At 39.5% G+C, this 16,616-nt stretch overlaps 1 protein-coding gene across 2 annotated transcripts in view; it reads left to right on the top strand.

Moving 5' to 3' along the window:
• Positions 1 to 16,616, top strand: part of col13a1 (collagen, type XIII, alpha 1) — a 187,976-nt gene that overhangs the window by 67,099 nt on the left and 104,261 nt on the right. Inside the window, exons 13-19 of one of the 2 annotated variants that reach the window (XM_078160554.1) lie at positions 2,280 to 2,321; positions 2,433 to 2,450; positions 3,003 to 3,029; positions 3,210 to 3,254; positions 5,929 to 5,955; positions 7,432 to 7,476; positions 15,647 to 15,682. In XM_078160554.1, the coding sequence (XP_078016680.1) occupies positions 2,280 to 2,321; positions 2,433 to 2,450; positions 3,003 to 3,029; positions 3,210 to 3,254; positions 5,929 to 5,955; positions 7,432 to 7,476; positions 15,647 to 15,682 (240 nt within the window). The remainder of the gene's footprint in view (positions 1 to 2,279; positions 2,322 to 2,432; positions 2,451 to 3,002; positions 3,030 to 3,209; positions 3,255 to 5,928; positions 5,956 to 7,431; positions 7,477 to 15,646; positions 15,683 to 16,616) is intronic. The other variant, XM_078160555.1, reaches the window with a different exon arrangement.

Raw genomic sequence — 16,616 nt, 5'->3', positions numbered from 1 at the left:
ATAGGATTCAGGTTTTTTTAGCTTGGCGCCACCTAGCATCAGCAGTGTTGCTCGCACTGTTGCAGCGACCAAATTGACTGTGGGGATCAGAGATAATCAATAAAATGTAGGCTGTAAAGCCACCAGTATACCTCTATGTATATGTAGAATGAAAAGGTGTGTGGACACTACTAAATAAATGAGTAAAGAGACAGAGCACAATTATCAGATTTATCTGAAGAAAAAACAAATAGTAATGCAAATAATTATACCAGAATTCACAGTACCAGTACAAACAACTCACAGTAAATTATACCAATATGTACAGTATCAGCACAAACAACAGTAGGTACGTAAGGGATAATGTATAGTGAGTCGGTGACTGTTGAAAAATAACTCCCCACAGGGGAATTATTTTTCAACTGTCACCGGCTCACTGTACATTATCCCACTTAGAACATGGCTTACTACTAAAACATTCAAATGTTACAACTGGCATCATTATTATTAAATTACTAGCAGAGTGTATTGACAGAGGAGAGGCGTTCACCAGACAAACTGCGGCCGTTTTCTGGAGCGGAGGAGAGGATTTTACTCCACTACTCCCGGTCAGAGATGCTGGGTGCCCAGTAGCTGCGAAGGCTGCCCTCACATTTATGGCCAGTGACCAACATCATCTCCCTGCTCTCCAGGCCAGCTTGGGAGAGCTGTATGGACTAACATTAACTGATTTTGATGTTCCTCAGTCTAAGGCCGTTGCTATTGCGTCCCTAGCAACGGAGCAGCAGAGCAGCGGTGATACCTCAAGAAATAAACACCGCAGAATTTTGTTGATTGACCAATCAGAATCAAGTATTTATGAGTGCCATGTTCTAAAGTGGAATTTAACCAATATGCACATGTAAACAGTCCCAGTTCTAGAATAAACGGTACTGTATGGAAACAATGTGGCCTGTTGGAGCTCAAATTGAATGGGAAACAAAGTCCAGTGTTCACGTAGCTGGGCGTAACTTAGCTGGGCGATGTCCGTCGATAGCTGCCTCCGTGAGAAGAGAACAGAAGGAAGGGAGGGGGGTATCACTGTCCAAGGGCTGCTGTAGAATGGCAACGAGGATGTCAGCCGACCAACACTCGCTACCTGGTCCCTAGTTGTGGCAATTTGCGACGCTGGCCAGCTAGGTATTAACTAGCAGCCAGTACAGTACAGTCCTCTCTCATCTAGCTAACATTTAGCCGTGTTACTTACTGATCCATTAGAAAGAAAGCTAGCTGGACATCTGTTTTGAAGCCTCTTTGGTCACGGAGCTCCCTCTTGAACAGAGAAAGTCTCTCTGTCTCTCTCATATCTTGAACGGCTGACTGAGGTTTACTCTTGTTTTTCCTCTTCTTTTATCACTCTCCTTTTTGCCCTTCTGTGCCTCATCAGACAGAGGAGCTTGTTTTCTTTTGCTAGGCCGTTTTTCACTTGTTTCCAAACTTTGTCCGTCTGCCATTGTGCTCGTGACTCAACTATCTCATGCCCAACTCCTCATAAGGACCAGCTCCAGTCCCTGACTGGCTGACCAAACAGTTTCGCAATACATGACGCGTTTCCTGCCGTAAAGCAGCTTTTTTCCGCGAAATTTCGGCACCAGTGGCAGAAGCTTATTACAAAGATTGCAAAGCCACTAAGTAACCGATGTAAACGCTGATAGTCTGATTTTACTGTGGCCACTACCCTGTGCAACCCACATTATTTTCATAATGATATATTTAGGAAAAGATGCTATCTGTTACCTCTACAAAGCAATTTCGTGTTTCATGGCAAGACATCAAAATTCAATGCTCCTCAGTGGGCGTGTTCATCTACATAAGGTAGATCTTGTAATAACTTTTGATCACAATATAGCGAAGCTTGCGCAAACCAAGTTTGAAGGCAATCCGATTAAAGCTGTAGGATGGGTTTGTTAAAACAACCTTTTTATAAATCACAGTACTTTTTGGCGCACACCATTTTGGCTTTGTGCACTTTTATTATGGTCTGTACGCACCGTATTATAAACGAGACCCCTGGACATTCTGCCATCATATCAGTATTGCAGCCTAAATACATAAAACTGTGAGTCAATTTAACCAGTAGCGCTGTTTAGTTTAAAAAGTTTAAGGTGCATGTTCAAATCTGATACATCAGTGGGAAAATATTAGGTTTTAACTGTAAGGCTTTCATGAAAAGCATAGTTGCAATTTACATGACATCGAGGGACTGGTATTGTAGATAGTTTGGTGGATTTTATTTAAAGAATTTTTGCTCTCACCATCAGGGTAAGCCCGGTGAACCAGGCAAACCAGGAAAAGACCCCAGGGTAAGCTTTGGCTCATTGAGTCCGCCACCTTTATTTTCCTAGAATCTTCTCACAACTGAAGTTTGTTGGTGTGATATTAACCTTCTCATAATTTTGACATTGTCTCTGCAGCTTTTACCGGGACTGAAGGTAAACATATTTCTCTGCTTGTCTAAACAGCAAGATAAAAATTCTGAAAAAGAAAAACTTGAAGAGTCTCCTGATGACTCTGGAGTTATTACAGACAATACAATCAGGCCGGAAAAAAAAACAAGGCACATTAAACAGGGATAAGGTCAAGATGTTTCCCCTTGGTCTCTGTGCAGCTGCTCCCCACCTACACAACAGAAACTCTGCACAGCTCTGCTCTGCGTGATGCGTTAATGGTCACAGATTATTTAAAAAGAGGAATTCAGATTGTGTGGGTCAAATTGCTGTAAATGCCTCTCACCATGAAAAACAAGCTGAATCTCACAGCTAGGAGTGGGTTTCATGTGTGATGGACTTTAGCATGAGCAGATGAGTTGGGCTGTGGCACCATCAGAGAAGCATCTGGATAGAAAACACAATGTTGAAGCCTTCAAATAAAGCTTTAGCCCCCTGTGGTTCTGTATATTTTTCTAAACAAATTCTAAATGTGTTACACTGGCTGGATATGTACTTTGTATGCACACACTTCTATATCTTGTTTTCTCTGTGCAGGGTGAGCCAGGTGTGCCAGGACAAAAGGTGAGCTGTCTGTGTTTCACTTTTGACAAAGCATATGGTCCATAGAATCTAGGATGTGGTTAGATTAGCAAGGAAATACTTCCAGTACACAGTCTACTCTCCGCATTGGTCATAGAGTGATTGCCAGATTTTTCATCATGAATCAGTGTTAAAATACAATATTTGCCTGTCCCTTCACAGGGAGATCGAGGTGATATTGGTCCAATAGGTCCTGAAGGCTTAAAGGTATTCCCGCTTCTCTTTTTATAACTTCTCATGTTCGAATTTAACTTTCTTTTTCCACTCAAAGCTTCATGATTATAAAGATTCCAATAAACTCTGAATCATATGTTCACAGTTCTTGACATGTACCTAAATACAACAGTCACATGCCATATGTACATTGGAATGGGTAATTATTCCTCCATACTGGTAATTCTAACACAATTACACTGTGAGAAATAGAAGACAAAACCAAAACAAAACAAATGTTTTCAACCAAAGATGTTTTTTTGTTTTGTTTTTTTCATGTGATTGATCACGTGCGAACAGTTCCCTAGAAAAGATGAGACAGAGCTACTGTGGTAACACAACAATAACTTCAAACTACAGCACTTGATAAGAGGACATACTAAACTAACAAAGCTCACAAAGTACAAATCAAAATACAAATACCACAATAAGAAGTACAACATGTTCAGATCTTGTCATCTGTAAGCATCTCCATGTTAGAGCATTTCAGTTAGGCATATTGGGTTGAGGGAGCAGTTCTAGAGAAAATACGAGACACCCATTTGTTTGTCTAATGCAGATGGCTGAAGCCCCATATTAGCTTGAGTTTAAAGAGTGAAGACTGTGGATTTTGTCCCCCATCTTAATTGCATCATCTTGCCCTTCCCAGCAAGCACCACAGTTTTACTCTAAGTAGTATTAAATAAAGCTTTGAAAATTGTTAATAAGTGATATTATAAAATATACCTTAGCCCTGACCTCACAAAGTGATGCAGGTAGCATCTGCAGCCACATTTATGGTTTTGACATTTATTTAATGGAAAGTGTTTGTTGGGTTATTGTACAATAGTCTTCTTGGTATTGGATAAACAGGGATGAACTAAATACACACACACACACACACACACATGCACGCACGCATGCACGCACACACAAAAACAAACACGGACACACAACATGCATACACACGGATGGCAGGTTAAAGGATGTAATCTTGGCTTTGAAGCTGTGAGTGAGTACTCAAGTTGAAGGAATTATTCTACCAAGCTCAAATTTCACTTGAGTGACAGTGAGCAATGGAAGCTGTATGGATGATTTGAAAAGGATTTGGGGTAAATGATACTGAGCTCTTTTGAGATTCTTGATATCACTGGTCCCTTAGGGGCAGTGAAACAAGCAGAAAATGCAACATCTGACAAATTTCCATCTTTTAAAGTTACTGTGGCTAACATGTTTAGCACTGTCAACTCACACACTTTGAGATCCATGCAGTTAACACTTTTTACATGCTTTCACACCACACATTCATTTTCTCATGCAATGAAAATCAAATCTGTAACTGATAACATAAAAAGGACACTGACAGTGCTCAGACAGACAAGAGAGAGCAGCACTCTAAAACACTGTGGGCAAGTCGTCTGTTGTTTGTGAAAATCCAGTCAAGCCAGCTGCCACTTGGATTTTGATGCACAGCTATTCATGCTGTTACAGTACTGATATGTAAGGCCCAGACACACAAAACAGACAAAATATCTAGCGGCAACAACAGCCAATTCTTGCATCGCCTCACATTGTAAACCTCCAGTAATCGCTCTCCTTCAAAGCCTGTTGTTCTTTAGCTGCTGTCATCCGCTATGGTGACAGGCTTGTCTGTCTCTAGTAGGCAGTGGTCAGTTTTATCAGAGCTTGTCACAGAAAACAGCTGCAGTAGCCAATAAGAACTGCTATTTATCACCTCAGCATTTTGAAGGTTACTCCACACTGTCACATAGCATGCCCAACACAAAGTGTCGGAGAAAAATAACAAAATTTGCTTGGGGGTAAAACCAGCATTTAAATCCACACTGTGTGTAAGAAATTATATGTGACCAACCATGAAAAACTGTGGAGTGCTGACTTGGCGAGGATCCTCAAAGGTTTTAAAATTGGCTGCCTCAGCATTACAAGGTTATTTAATTCATTGTTAATATTAAAAAAAAGAAGAAGAAGAAGCTTTTAAAATACCACGATTTTGCCATTTGCTGTTTTGAATTTCATGACTAAGTCATTCATTATAAGTAAAGATGTTATTAATTAATTCATATTGTTCAGCAATTTATAACTTTTAGTCTTCCCCTTCCACTAAACTCCAGGGAGCTAAAGCAAAACATATCAGTCATCTGGGTATCATCAAACACTTTGGCTGCTGCTGTCACAGCAGAACCACAGTCTATACTGTATCTAGAACATGACTCTCTGTGAAAGTGATTATGCCTGAAGCCGTCTCAAGTTTTGAGACTGGGACTGCTGGAAGAATCTTGTTGCTATGAGCTTCTGTGCAGATTATTGCCTTGTAAAATTCAACTACTCTTCGGTCTCACTTTGTTTTCCCATGAACTCAGCCTAGAGCCCTGACTGTGTTTTCTGCTATGAGCACATCATGTGACTGACTTAAGGGTCACTAAGAGGACAGAGGAGAGGCCTTCACAGGCACTATTATCTGGCTTTTTTACAGAGGTTGCACAACAACTTCTTAGGTGAAATTCAAATGTCTCTTCAGTTTGCACATCTACTCTGTGAAGCTTGGAGACAGTGCTCACTGCTAATTTTAGGCTTATGCTTACAGAGGCTCTTGGGCTCCATCCAGTGGACTACTATGGTTGTTGTCAGTTGTTACATTTACTGTAACTATCTCTACTTTGCTTCACAGGGAGTTAAGGGAGACCAAGGAATTAAGGTATGATTTTTTACATTTTCATTTTTTAAAGTGTCACAAAATAGGAACAGCTGGCAATAAGGGTTGCAGCCTATTTACTCTGCTGTGTTCAGAGCCATAGCCCAGATTTTAATGGTGATGTCCAAGAGTCCAAGACCCTTATCTAACCTTTCTAACTTGAGCTGTGCATTGATAAAATACCAAAAATAATATGTGCATTTCTTTTAATCTAATTTTGATGTCTCTTCTTTTATTTGATTAAAGAATCTTCTTAAAAGATCCACTAAGATTTTTTGGAGCCTTCAAATGCATCTTATGGTTGTAATTGGTTAATGGAACTTGCTTGACTGTATATCTGAATACACACACAAACAGATACATTGAACTGTGTAATTTCTGAGATTCCAACTTTCATAAAGAAGGGAAATTAGTCAGTTTTCAGCTCTTTGATGCATTTTTCCAGATTTTCCAATCTATGCCATTAAGAAGTGGGAGAATATTTGCTTCCTTGTAAAAAATTTTGTAGATGGAAATAGTAATTTGACAACAATTTACATCTTAAGGGTCCCAGCTGATTTCAGAGCTTTTGATAACACAGTCTGAGCCCTGATTTGAGGACTGTGTGATATGTTTTGAAGCTCCAGAAAAAGATTGATTTGGAATTGTTTTGTCAAACCTTGACGGCATATAAAAAGTTATCTGCACTTTCAGAGAATAAAACCCCAAAACTTTCATCAAAAAATACTAACAAATACTAGAAGATTCCAACTTATGTTACTAGTTGCCACTGACTCACTTTAGCTTTAGCTTATGTTTTTAGATGTAGATGTAATTGAAGAGTAAGGGACCTTGCATTGCTTGTGTCTATATTACGTAGCCTGTCAATCCTTTGGAAAGAATGGAAAACATCAGTGTCTTGTGTGCATAGTTTGCCCACATGGAACCTTGTTGCTTTGGGAGTTGTGCTTTATAGTTTGATATAAAGACAGACTTCATTCAGCAAAGAAAGGTTAGGGTCACTACACTCTGGGGCCAGGGTCTAGGTTAGGATTGGGCTTAGTGTAAAGGTGGCCTGAACCCTACTATTAGCAAATATTGGTGAATGGTTAGCTTTCTTTTTATATGAGAAGCCTTTAACTGTAAACATGATCATTGAGTCTGATTCTGGGTCTAGAATAAACTTTAAGTCTCCCATGTTAATCAAAGTGGGTTAGCATTAAGTCACCTTAGCCGGTCTGGATGAACAATCATCTCTCCGCTGGCTACTATTTATGTTTTTTTCCCCAAGGCAACTACTTGCCACTTCTGTCCAGGGACCAACATGATAGAAGGCCCCTGATGTCTTCTCTGAAGATTTAGATCTCCCCCTGTCAGGTCTACGTCAAGAAGGAGTACTCCCCAAGCATTTGCTTGTCTTTCTTTTACCCTGGTTGAAAGGGTGTGTCTGTTTTTACTACTCCACTGCTTCTCTGAGCTGATGTTTCCACCACTCTGTAGGGAGATGAAGGAAAGAGGGGTTTCCCTGGAGAGAGGGGAGAGAAGGTAGAGTGAAAGTCAAGCATGGAGTTGTGTGAGTGTGTGTGTGTGTGTGTGTGTGTGTGTGTGTGTGTGTGGCATGTCAAGGTCTACTTATGCATGGCGAGATCACAAACGTGGCCACTGGAGTCTGGATAAATGAAACTTGCTTTAAATTGATCTCTTAGTGGATTTTATCTCAGAAGCTGCTCTCTGCTTTTGACCACAAATAACAAATAAGTTCATCCCTCATGAATTTAAATCTGTTTGTTAGGACATGGAGTTTTGCTGTATTGATACATTCAATATGTCAGCATTCAGATGTGCCATCTCAGAGGCTTTACCTGACAAAAACGCACATTGTGCACATGTACTTGGGATCTCTTCATTTGTTGTTGTCGTCATGGCTTATCTGGCCTATTATGTTCTTTGTTTAATTTGCTTGGATTCCATCTGTCTAATAGAAACATTTCAGCGTTGGTGCTCTGCCTTAAGGTTTGCTGTGAAGTGAACTGTGAAGTAACTTATGGGTCTGTTTTTTGCTCTATTTTTCCCTGAATTCTTCCATTGGGCCCTCTAATTTATTGATATAATATATCGGTTCCACTTTTATGATGACTACACATAGGAGTCCCAGTCCCAGTTGACCTGCAGCAGCTCTTCTTAGGCCACGATAGCATGGCAGTAGCAGTCGCAGCAATGTGGATGTGTGTTTTCTCCATTAAGCCTCACAGATGGAGAAATGGGGGAAGAGGAAAAAAAAGTCAAAAGCAGAAAACTTCAAGGAAAGTGCATTTTAGTTGGTATCCACAGGAAACAGTGATCTGGAAAAGCTTTTAGTGTTTATTAATAATAAAGAGAAAGTGGTTTTGCAGGCCGATCCTTCAATGTTAGGGTATGGTCACCAAAGGAGCTGAGGCTTCCATTAACCAAAGGGAAATCTGTTCTGTATATAATCTCAGAGAGTTGGCTGCTGGTGCCTTGTGGCAGAGTAAATTAAAATGGGCCAGGTAGAGGTTTTGTGGTATACACAATAGCCATTAATATCTGCATGGTGCTGACCACAAATGATAACTTCCCTAGACTATACCTCTTCAGTTTCAAAGCCCCCAGCAGGCAACAGGCCCATATCAAGCCATGAAGAAAGCAGACAAAGCTACCACGTCAGGACCATGTCCCATCTGTTAAACTGGTGAAATACTCTAGCACTTTGCTTTAGACTGATCTAATAAGCTCTGTCTTTGAAATCAGCTTTAATTTTACTTTCACTATGGGAACAGCAACGGATGATGACAGAGGGAAAAGATGTTATGACAAAGGAGAGAGTTTTCCAACAGTCAAACTTCTTTGACCAAATGAAAAGTTATCTCTGCCCTTTCCTTTTCACTGTAAATTAAAAGCAATGAGCGACCCAGCTGGAGGACATAGAATGGGCAAAGGGTAAGACAGCAATTAAGTTTTTAAATCAACCACCTTGTTCAATTATTCTTAACAATCAATCAATCAATTTTATTTATAAAGCCCAATATCACAAATCACAATAAGCCTCACAGGGCTTTACAGCATACAACATCCCTCCCGCAGCAGATAAGGAAAAACTCCCCCCAAAAAACGCCTTTAACGGGGGGGAAAAAACGGTAGAAACCTCAGGAAGAGCAACTGAGGAGGGATCCCTCTTCCAGGACGGACAGATGTGCAATAGATGTCGTACAGAACAGATCAACATAATACATTAACAGTAATCCGTATGACACAATGAGACAGAAAGAGAGACAGAGAGAGAGACAGAGACAGAGAGAGATGCAGGACAGACGGTTATGATAATAGCTTACAACAACATTAATGAAAGAAATAATATTATAATTATAATTCCGGCTATTGTGGTACAATATGTTAAAAGTATATATTAATATCTTATAGTATACATATGTGACAATAATCATATGTGTATAATAACAGTAGAAGTATGACTAATGATAACAGCAGCAGCAGGAGGCATCAGGCAGGACCACGGCAGCAGCACAACCACACATGTCACACTATCCAGGCACCGCTGTGATATAAGTTAACCTGCGAGACAGTGGAACACAAAAGCTCCGGAGGAGAAGCCGAGTTAGTGACATGCTGTACGGCAGAGTTAGCAAGATACAGTAACAGGACATGAGAGAGAGAGAGAGAGAGAGAGAGAGAAACATGCCCGGTGTATTATAGGAGGTCCCCTAGCAGACTAGGCCTAAGTCAGCCTAATTAGGGGCTGGTACAAAATAAGCCTGAGCCGGCCCTAACTATAAGCTTGATCAAAGAGGAATGTCTTAAGTCTAGTCTTAAATGTGGAGACGGTGTCTGCCTCCCGGACCGCAACAGGAAGATGATTTCACAGGAGAGGAGCCTGATAGCTGAAGGCTCTGGCTCCAGATCTGCTTTTGGAGACTTTAGGGACCATGAGTAACCCTGCATTCTCAGAGCGCAGTGTTCTGGTGGGATAATATGGCACTATGAGCTCTCTAAGATATGACGGAGCCTGACCATTTAGAGCTTTATAAGTTAACAGCAGGATTTTAAATTCAGTTCTGGATTTTACAGGGAGCCAGTGCAGAGAAGCTAAAACAGGAGAAATATGATCTTGTTTCTTAGTTCCTGCTGGTACACGTGCCACTGCATTCTGAATTAGCTAGAGAGTTTTTAAAGACTTATTAGAGCTACCTGATAATAGGGAGTTACAGTAATCCAGCCTTGAGGTAACAAAAGCGTGGACCAATTTTTCTGCATCTTTTCGGGTCAGGATAGGCCTAATTTTCGCAATATTATGCAGATAAAAAAATGCAGTCTGTGAGGTTTGTTTTAAATGAGAATTAAAAGACAAATCTTGATCAAATATTACTCCGAGGTTTCTTACGGTAGTGCTAGAGGCCAGAGCAATGCCATCTAGAGAAACTATGTCATCAGATAAAGAGTCTGAGTTGTTTGGGGCCAAGAACAATAACTTCAGTTTTGTCTGAATTTAACATCAGGAAATTTGTGTTCATCCAGGTTTTTATGTCTTTAAGGCAGTTATGGAATTTAGTTAATTGATTACTTTCTTCTGGCTTGATCGATAAATACAATTGTGTATCATCTGCATAAAAATGGAAATTTACAGAGTGATTTCTAATGATGTTACCTAGAGGAAGCATATATAGAGTGAATAGGATTGGTCTGAGCACAGAACCTTGTGGAACTCCAAAACAAACTTTAGTACGTAAGGATGATTCATCATGAACATGAACAAACTGAAAACAATCAGATGAATAAGATTTAAACCAGCTTAGTGCGCGCTAAGATCTAATAAAACAAGTACAGAGACAAGTCCTTTGTCTGAAGCAATCAAAAGATGATTTGTAATTTTAACTAGTGCTGTCTCAGTGCTATGATGCACTCTAAATCCTGACTGAAATTCTTCAAATAAATTATTATCATGGAGAATATCACACAGCTGGTCTGCGACTACTTTCTCAAGGATCTTTGAAAGAAAGGGAAGATTAAATATTGGTCTATAGTTGGCTAACACCTCTGGATCCAGTGTGGGCTTTTTTAGGAGAGGTTTAATTACAGCTACCTTAAAAGACTGTGGTACATAGCCTATTAATAAAGATATATTGATCATGTCTAATGAGTGTTAACTAAAAGTAAAACTTCCTTAAGTAGCCTAGTTGGGATGGGGTCTAAGAGACACGTTGATGATTTTTATTTTTATTTTTTATTTTTATTTTAACAGTGACCATTCATCTTTATGCACTACTTCTTGTTTTGTCTCTCTATCAGTAAATTGAAATGTGAAAAACACCCAACAAAAAAACAAAACAAAATCAAAGCCATTTCATTTCCTTGAATGTATTTTGAACTGTTGTGTACAGAGATATTAGAAAATTGTAACCTTTTTGCAGTAACTATTTTCTTTGGCTCATTATAAATTGTTGGTACTGAGTAATAAACAGGCCGATACGGAACCTCCGCCCACAGATTGTAGGAATATAGATGCTGCTTGTAAAACTCAGATTGTTGTCACTGTCCCCTCTACCTCCTTGTGCATATGTGTGACAATCATATGTTGTGTTCAGTTTGCATAAAAATCAAAGTTAGTGGTGTAGTGAGAAGAAATGACAAAAACAAAATGTCCATGGCCATTTGTCCCACATTTTGTTGATTTACTTTTTCAACAAATGTTTACTTTTTTTTTTAAGTATTTATGATTAAATCAAATTTCTGATCTGAAGTTTCTCCAAAAATCTACTAAGTAGTTCTTTTAGCCTGCTGATATATTGTGATTGTGTGTAGTTATTTTTGTTCAAAACAGTTGTTACAGTTGTATCATAAATGAATACTATCACATTACAAAAATACATCATAATAATGATGATGATAATGATAATAATAATAATAATAATAATAAATAATAATAATAATGATAATAACAATAATAATAATAGTAATTATTAATTTAAATAATTAATCTTTAATTAATTTGTAAGAGCTTTTCAGTACACAGATACACATATCTCAGCTTAATCCTATCCATCTGTTACCAGGCACACTGTTTCAATGTTTAGTGTGCACATGGTACTTGTACTTGTAAGTTCTTATGAAAATTCCAGCTCCATGTCTCCATCTTCTTTCTCTGAAACTAAGTGTGACAGCATGACTTGGCTGCAGTACAAATAATGAAAACAAGTGATCCTGCAGCATCATTGGAAGATTATTGCAGTTCCTGTGAGTGTGAGGGTGAATGATTGGTTTAAACTCATGCCTTCTTACTTTTCCTCTGAAGTGGAAAGCCTGTGGCTACATGGCTTCAATAAAGAGCTTAGCCTATTGATAAATCATGACATGGCATGCAAGTGTGACAGCTCCCCGTGGGACTACACCCAATGTATGTCATGGAAAAAGTGATATTAAAATAGAACAAAGGACAAACTTTTGAGGTGACCGGAGTAAATGCCACAAGCTGTTTGGAGCAATCATAGATCAAAGGGAGCTGTTTCCTGCTTGAGGTAGTTGGTTGTTGGGGAACGTCTCTAATGAACTCCTCTGTGCATATAGAGCCATCACCACTCAGGTCCTTCTGGGGGTAGTGGGAATGATGGAGATCCGGCAATGCCTTCATCTGACCACCAGCTCCTGTGCACTAAGAGACACTATGTCAAGATGTGGTACCCTGTATCTGTACCTTCTAATTGACACATGAGTGAGAAAAGTATAGCCTTAATGACACCATTAGGCTACAATATGCTGATGATGTGTGATTAGACATTATCAAGATTTTCAGGATACAGTAATGACATTATAACAGAATTAATGTTTTTTGTATTGTTTCAGTGGTCACTTGGTGCCATAAGAAAAGTTATTTAAGAAGCAAGCAGTAGCAGTGTCTGAATTTCTAATAGTGGCTGAAGTCGTAGCTGCAGGGATGGCAATATTATCCTTTCCAGTAGGAGTATGCTGAAATTTTACTTCTGCAAAGATACATGCATGATAAATGTGTGTCTCTTGATCCTGGTTATTGGGTATTAAAGGGGAATTTATTTGTTGATATTTATTGGTTTACTCTGCATTCTTTTCTCAAGTATTTGTACAGTCTTTATGGATGCACTCTGGTAACAGAAATTGCACTTTTCTGCACAGTAATCATGGGCTAAGTAGGTTAAAGCCTCCAATTATGTAGATAATCCATATCAATCAATTATTTCTGGGGCATTCTGCTCCAAGGAAATAAGCACAGCCTTCTTCTCCATCTTGGCTTCTTTATATCACCAAACTGCCAGTGACTGAAATCAAAGCATTAGAACCGTGAATGGTGTTCTTCCACTTTGCAGCTGCATAAAATGAACATTTATTTTTAGACACAGAAAGCCTAAAACCTTGTACGTTTGACACCCGTGTTATTACTGAGCAAAATATGTCGTACAGAACAGATCAACATAATAAATATACAGTATTCCATAGGACAAAATTAGACATAAAGAGACAGAGAGGGATGCAGGACAGTAATGACAGTAGCTTACAACAACATTAATTTAAGTAATAATATTATAATAATATTTACAGCTATTGTGGTACAATATGTTGTAAGTATATGTTAATATATGATAGTATATGTATGTGGCAATAATCATATGTGTATAATAACAGAAGAAGTATGACTAATAATAACAGCAGCATTAGGAGGCCTAAGGCAGGACCACAGCAACAGCACAACCACATCACACGATCCAGGCACAGCTGCAATACAAGGTAACCTGACAGATAGTAGTGCACAAAGGCTCAAAAGAAGAAGCCAAGTTAGTGACATGCAGTAGAGCCAAGTTAGCGAGATGCAGTAATAGGACATGAATATTAGCAAAGGTGAGAGAGAGAAGAGAAGGTGCTCCGTGTATTATAGGATGTGTATTATAGGAGGTCCCCCGGCAGACTAGGCCTTGTCAGCCTAACTAGGGGCTGGTCCAAAATAAGCCTGAGCCAGCCCTAACAATAAACTTTATCAAAAAGGAAAGTCTTAAGTCTAATCTTATAATGTGGAGACGGTGTCTGCCTCCCGGACAGAAACAGGAAGATGATTCCACAGAAGAGGGGAGCCAGTGCAGAGAAGCTAAAACAAGAGAAATGTTATCTCGTTTATTAGTTCCTGTAAGTACACGTGCCGCCGCGTTCTGGATTAGCTGGAGAGTTTTTGAAGACTTATTAGAGCAACCTGATAATAGGGAGTTACAGTAGTCCAGCCTAGAGGTAACAAAAGCGTGGACCAATTTTTCTGCATCTTTTTGGGTCAGGATAGACCTAATTTTTGCATTGTTACGCAGATGAAAAAATGCAGTTCATGAGGTTTGTTTTAAATGGGACTTAAAAGGCAAATCTTGATCAAATATTACTCCGAGGTTTCTTAAAAGGGGCAAAAAATGAAATCGTTTCACCGCTAGGTTTGCTGTTGTGCACTGCCTGTAGACCAAAACAAAGTGTGTCATGAGCCACTCCCCCCACCCCCCACTCGCCTCGTCTAGCAGTTAGCGATGTCTCGGTCTCTGCTGTGTTTAGCTATTCCCCTGCCTACTTCAATGATGATGGTACCTTTAATAAATGTAATATATTTGCTGAGATGGAGGCGAGGCTCAGTGACTAGAGGAGCTGGTAGAAGCACTCCATAGCTGTTAAGTTACTCCAGTAGCCTGTGGCAGCTGACTCGGCTAGTGCTAACACCAGGAGCTAACGCTAACGTTCCTCCTCTTCTCCGTGAGTGAGAGCGACGTTTTAGCTGAGCGGGCAGCTGGCTCGCAGGCTGCCCACTAGGCTAAAACATTGCTTCAGGTTAAAGTGGGAAGAAGCAGCGGATTTATTGGGCAGCTGAGTGAAGCTGAGTGAAGTGGAGGCTGCGGAGGAAACACCGGGAGCTCATCCAGGATTTTATGTCTTTAAGGCATTTTTGAAGTTTAGTTAATTGATCTGTTTCTTCTTCTGGCTTTATCGATCAAGGTTAGTTAATAAAGCAATCTAAATATTCCTTATGCTACTGTGTGGACACAGCTGTGACTGTTCATCATCTTTAAACATTCTACTCATGAATCTGAAAAGAGGAGCCAGAACAAAGACAAAATAAAGGCTGTGTTTCTTTTCTATTTTCAAAAACTAGTGTCAGAGAGTTCATCATACTGTGGCTGGCACTTGTTAGATGCTTATCACTCAGATTTTTTTACTTCACTGTCATGACTTTCATGACCCAGACATGTCATGTGTATTGTATGTGTCTTTGTAGTGCAGTTGCATCTCATTGTGGCTGTTTTGCATGTCCTTTAGCCATTTGATTGACTTTCTTCCAAGAAATATTTTCACTTCATACAGAGTCTTGGACAAAGGTCCCTCTGGGTTCTTGGCCCTGTGCCCAGTTTGCCCATTCAGCGATCTGTTTGTGTAGTTGTATGAATAAGTGCTTTCTAGATGTGTCTGCATGTATTTTTCAATATATTGAAAAAAAACTGCACATGAACAGTTTTGCTTTCCCTCTTATTCCACCATATTTTACCTTTATATTGTCTTGGCCATCATAGGGAAAGCCAGGGTTGCCCAGGCACTCCTGAGTTAACGGTTAAGTCATTATTTAGTAGTGTGTGTGTCAGTTATAATATACCCAATCAAATCAGCAGGTTATAACTGTCTTTCTTCCACTGCAAAGGGCCAGGCTGGCATCCCTGGAAAGAGGGGCTACAGGGTAGGTCTGGAATAGAATGAGCACCCTGACTGTCTGGCTTAGATAACTGGTTGTCTGTAAAGTCAGATATTCATCACATTAGTGTTTTTTTTTTTTTTTGTTTTGTTTTTTACCTTTTACCTTTGTGTGCTGTTAGCTGTGCTTCACTTGCCATTGGTTAGAGTGCATTGGCCTTTGGTATAGTTAGCCAGCCTAAATGAATGCTTCAAATAGCCTAGATGGCAAGAACAAAACCATGCATTTTAAAGCCAAACATGATCTTTTCCTAACCATAACTAATTTGTCTTTGTGCCTCAACACAACCACACATTAACCACAGCATTGTTCACATGTAAAATTTAGACGTATACCACTACATAAACAGGAAAATGTATCCGTAGTTTGCAGAAATATACAATGCCAACACATTTTCTGGTGATTGGGTTCCTTCAGAATTGGGCTAGCAAACCTTACCATAGCCTGTGTCAGTCATTTCTTAGACCACTCATACATGCATTCTTTGATTCTGTCTGAATCCAAGAAGAATGGATTGTCTTGGATGTGTTGTGATCTGTGGGAATGTACAGAATTGCTAGAATAATCTTATTTCAAAGCCACGTACTAGCTTACTATCTTGCATTTTCATAGAGCTTTCAACTACATCTCACATTCTCATCATGTAAGTTTTATCTGGGGATCTCATTTTTGGTGTCCCATGAGGCTATTTGTCGCAGACTATGGAAATTTAGACAAAAGTGATAACGACTATAGGAGCTTAGTCTTAAACTTCAAGCTACTGAGATGCTTGACCCAGAGTAACCTGGTTGACGCGCCTCGCTAACTTACTGGTTTCTCACATTACCGTTTTTGATGCTCAGTAAAGGAGTCCGGACGCTGGTCTTCTGATACATTATAACAAACATTTGTTCCGATTTTTTGACAACTGATCAAACAA

Source organism: Epinephelus lanceolatus, chromosome 17 (genome assembly GCF_041903045.1).
Source record: "Epinephelus lanceolatus isolate andai-2023 chromosome 17, ASM4190304v1, whole genome shotgun sequence".
Classification (NCBI taxonomy): domain Eukaryota; kingdom Metazoa; phylum Chordata; class Actinopteri; order Perciformes; family Serranidae; genus Epinephelus; species Epinephelus lanceolatus.
This window is presented reverse-complemented; position numbering and strand designations above follow the sequence as displayed.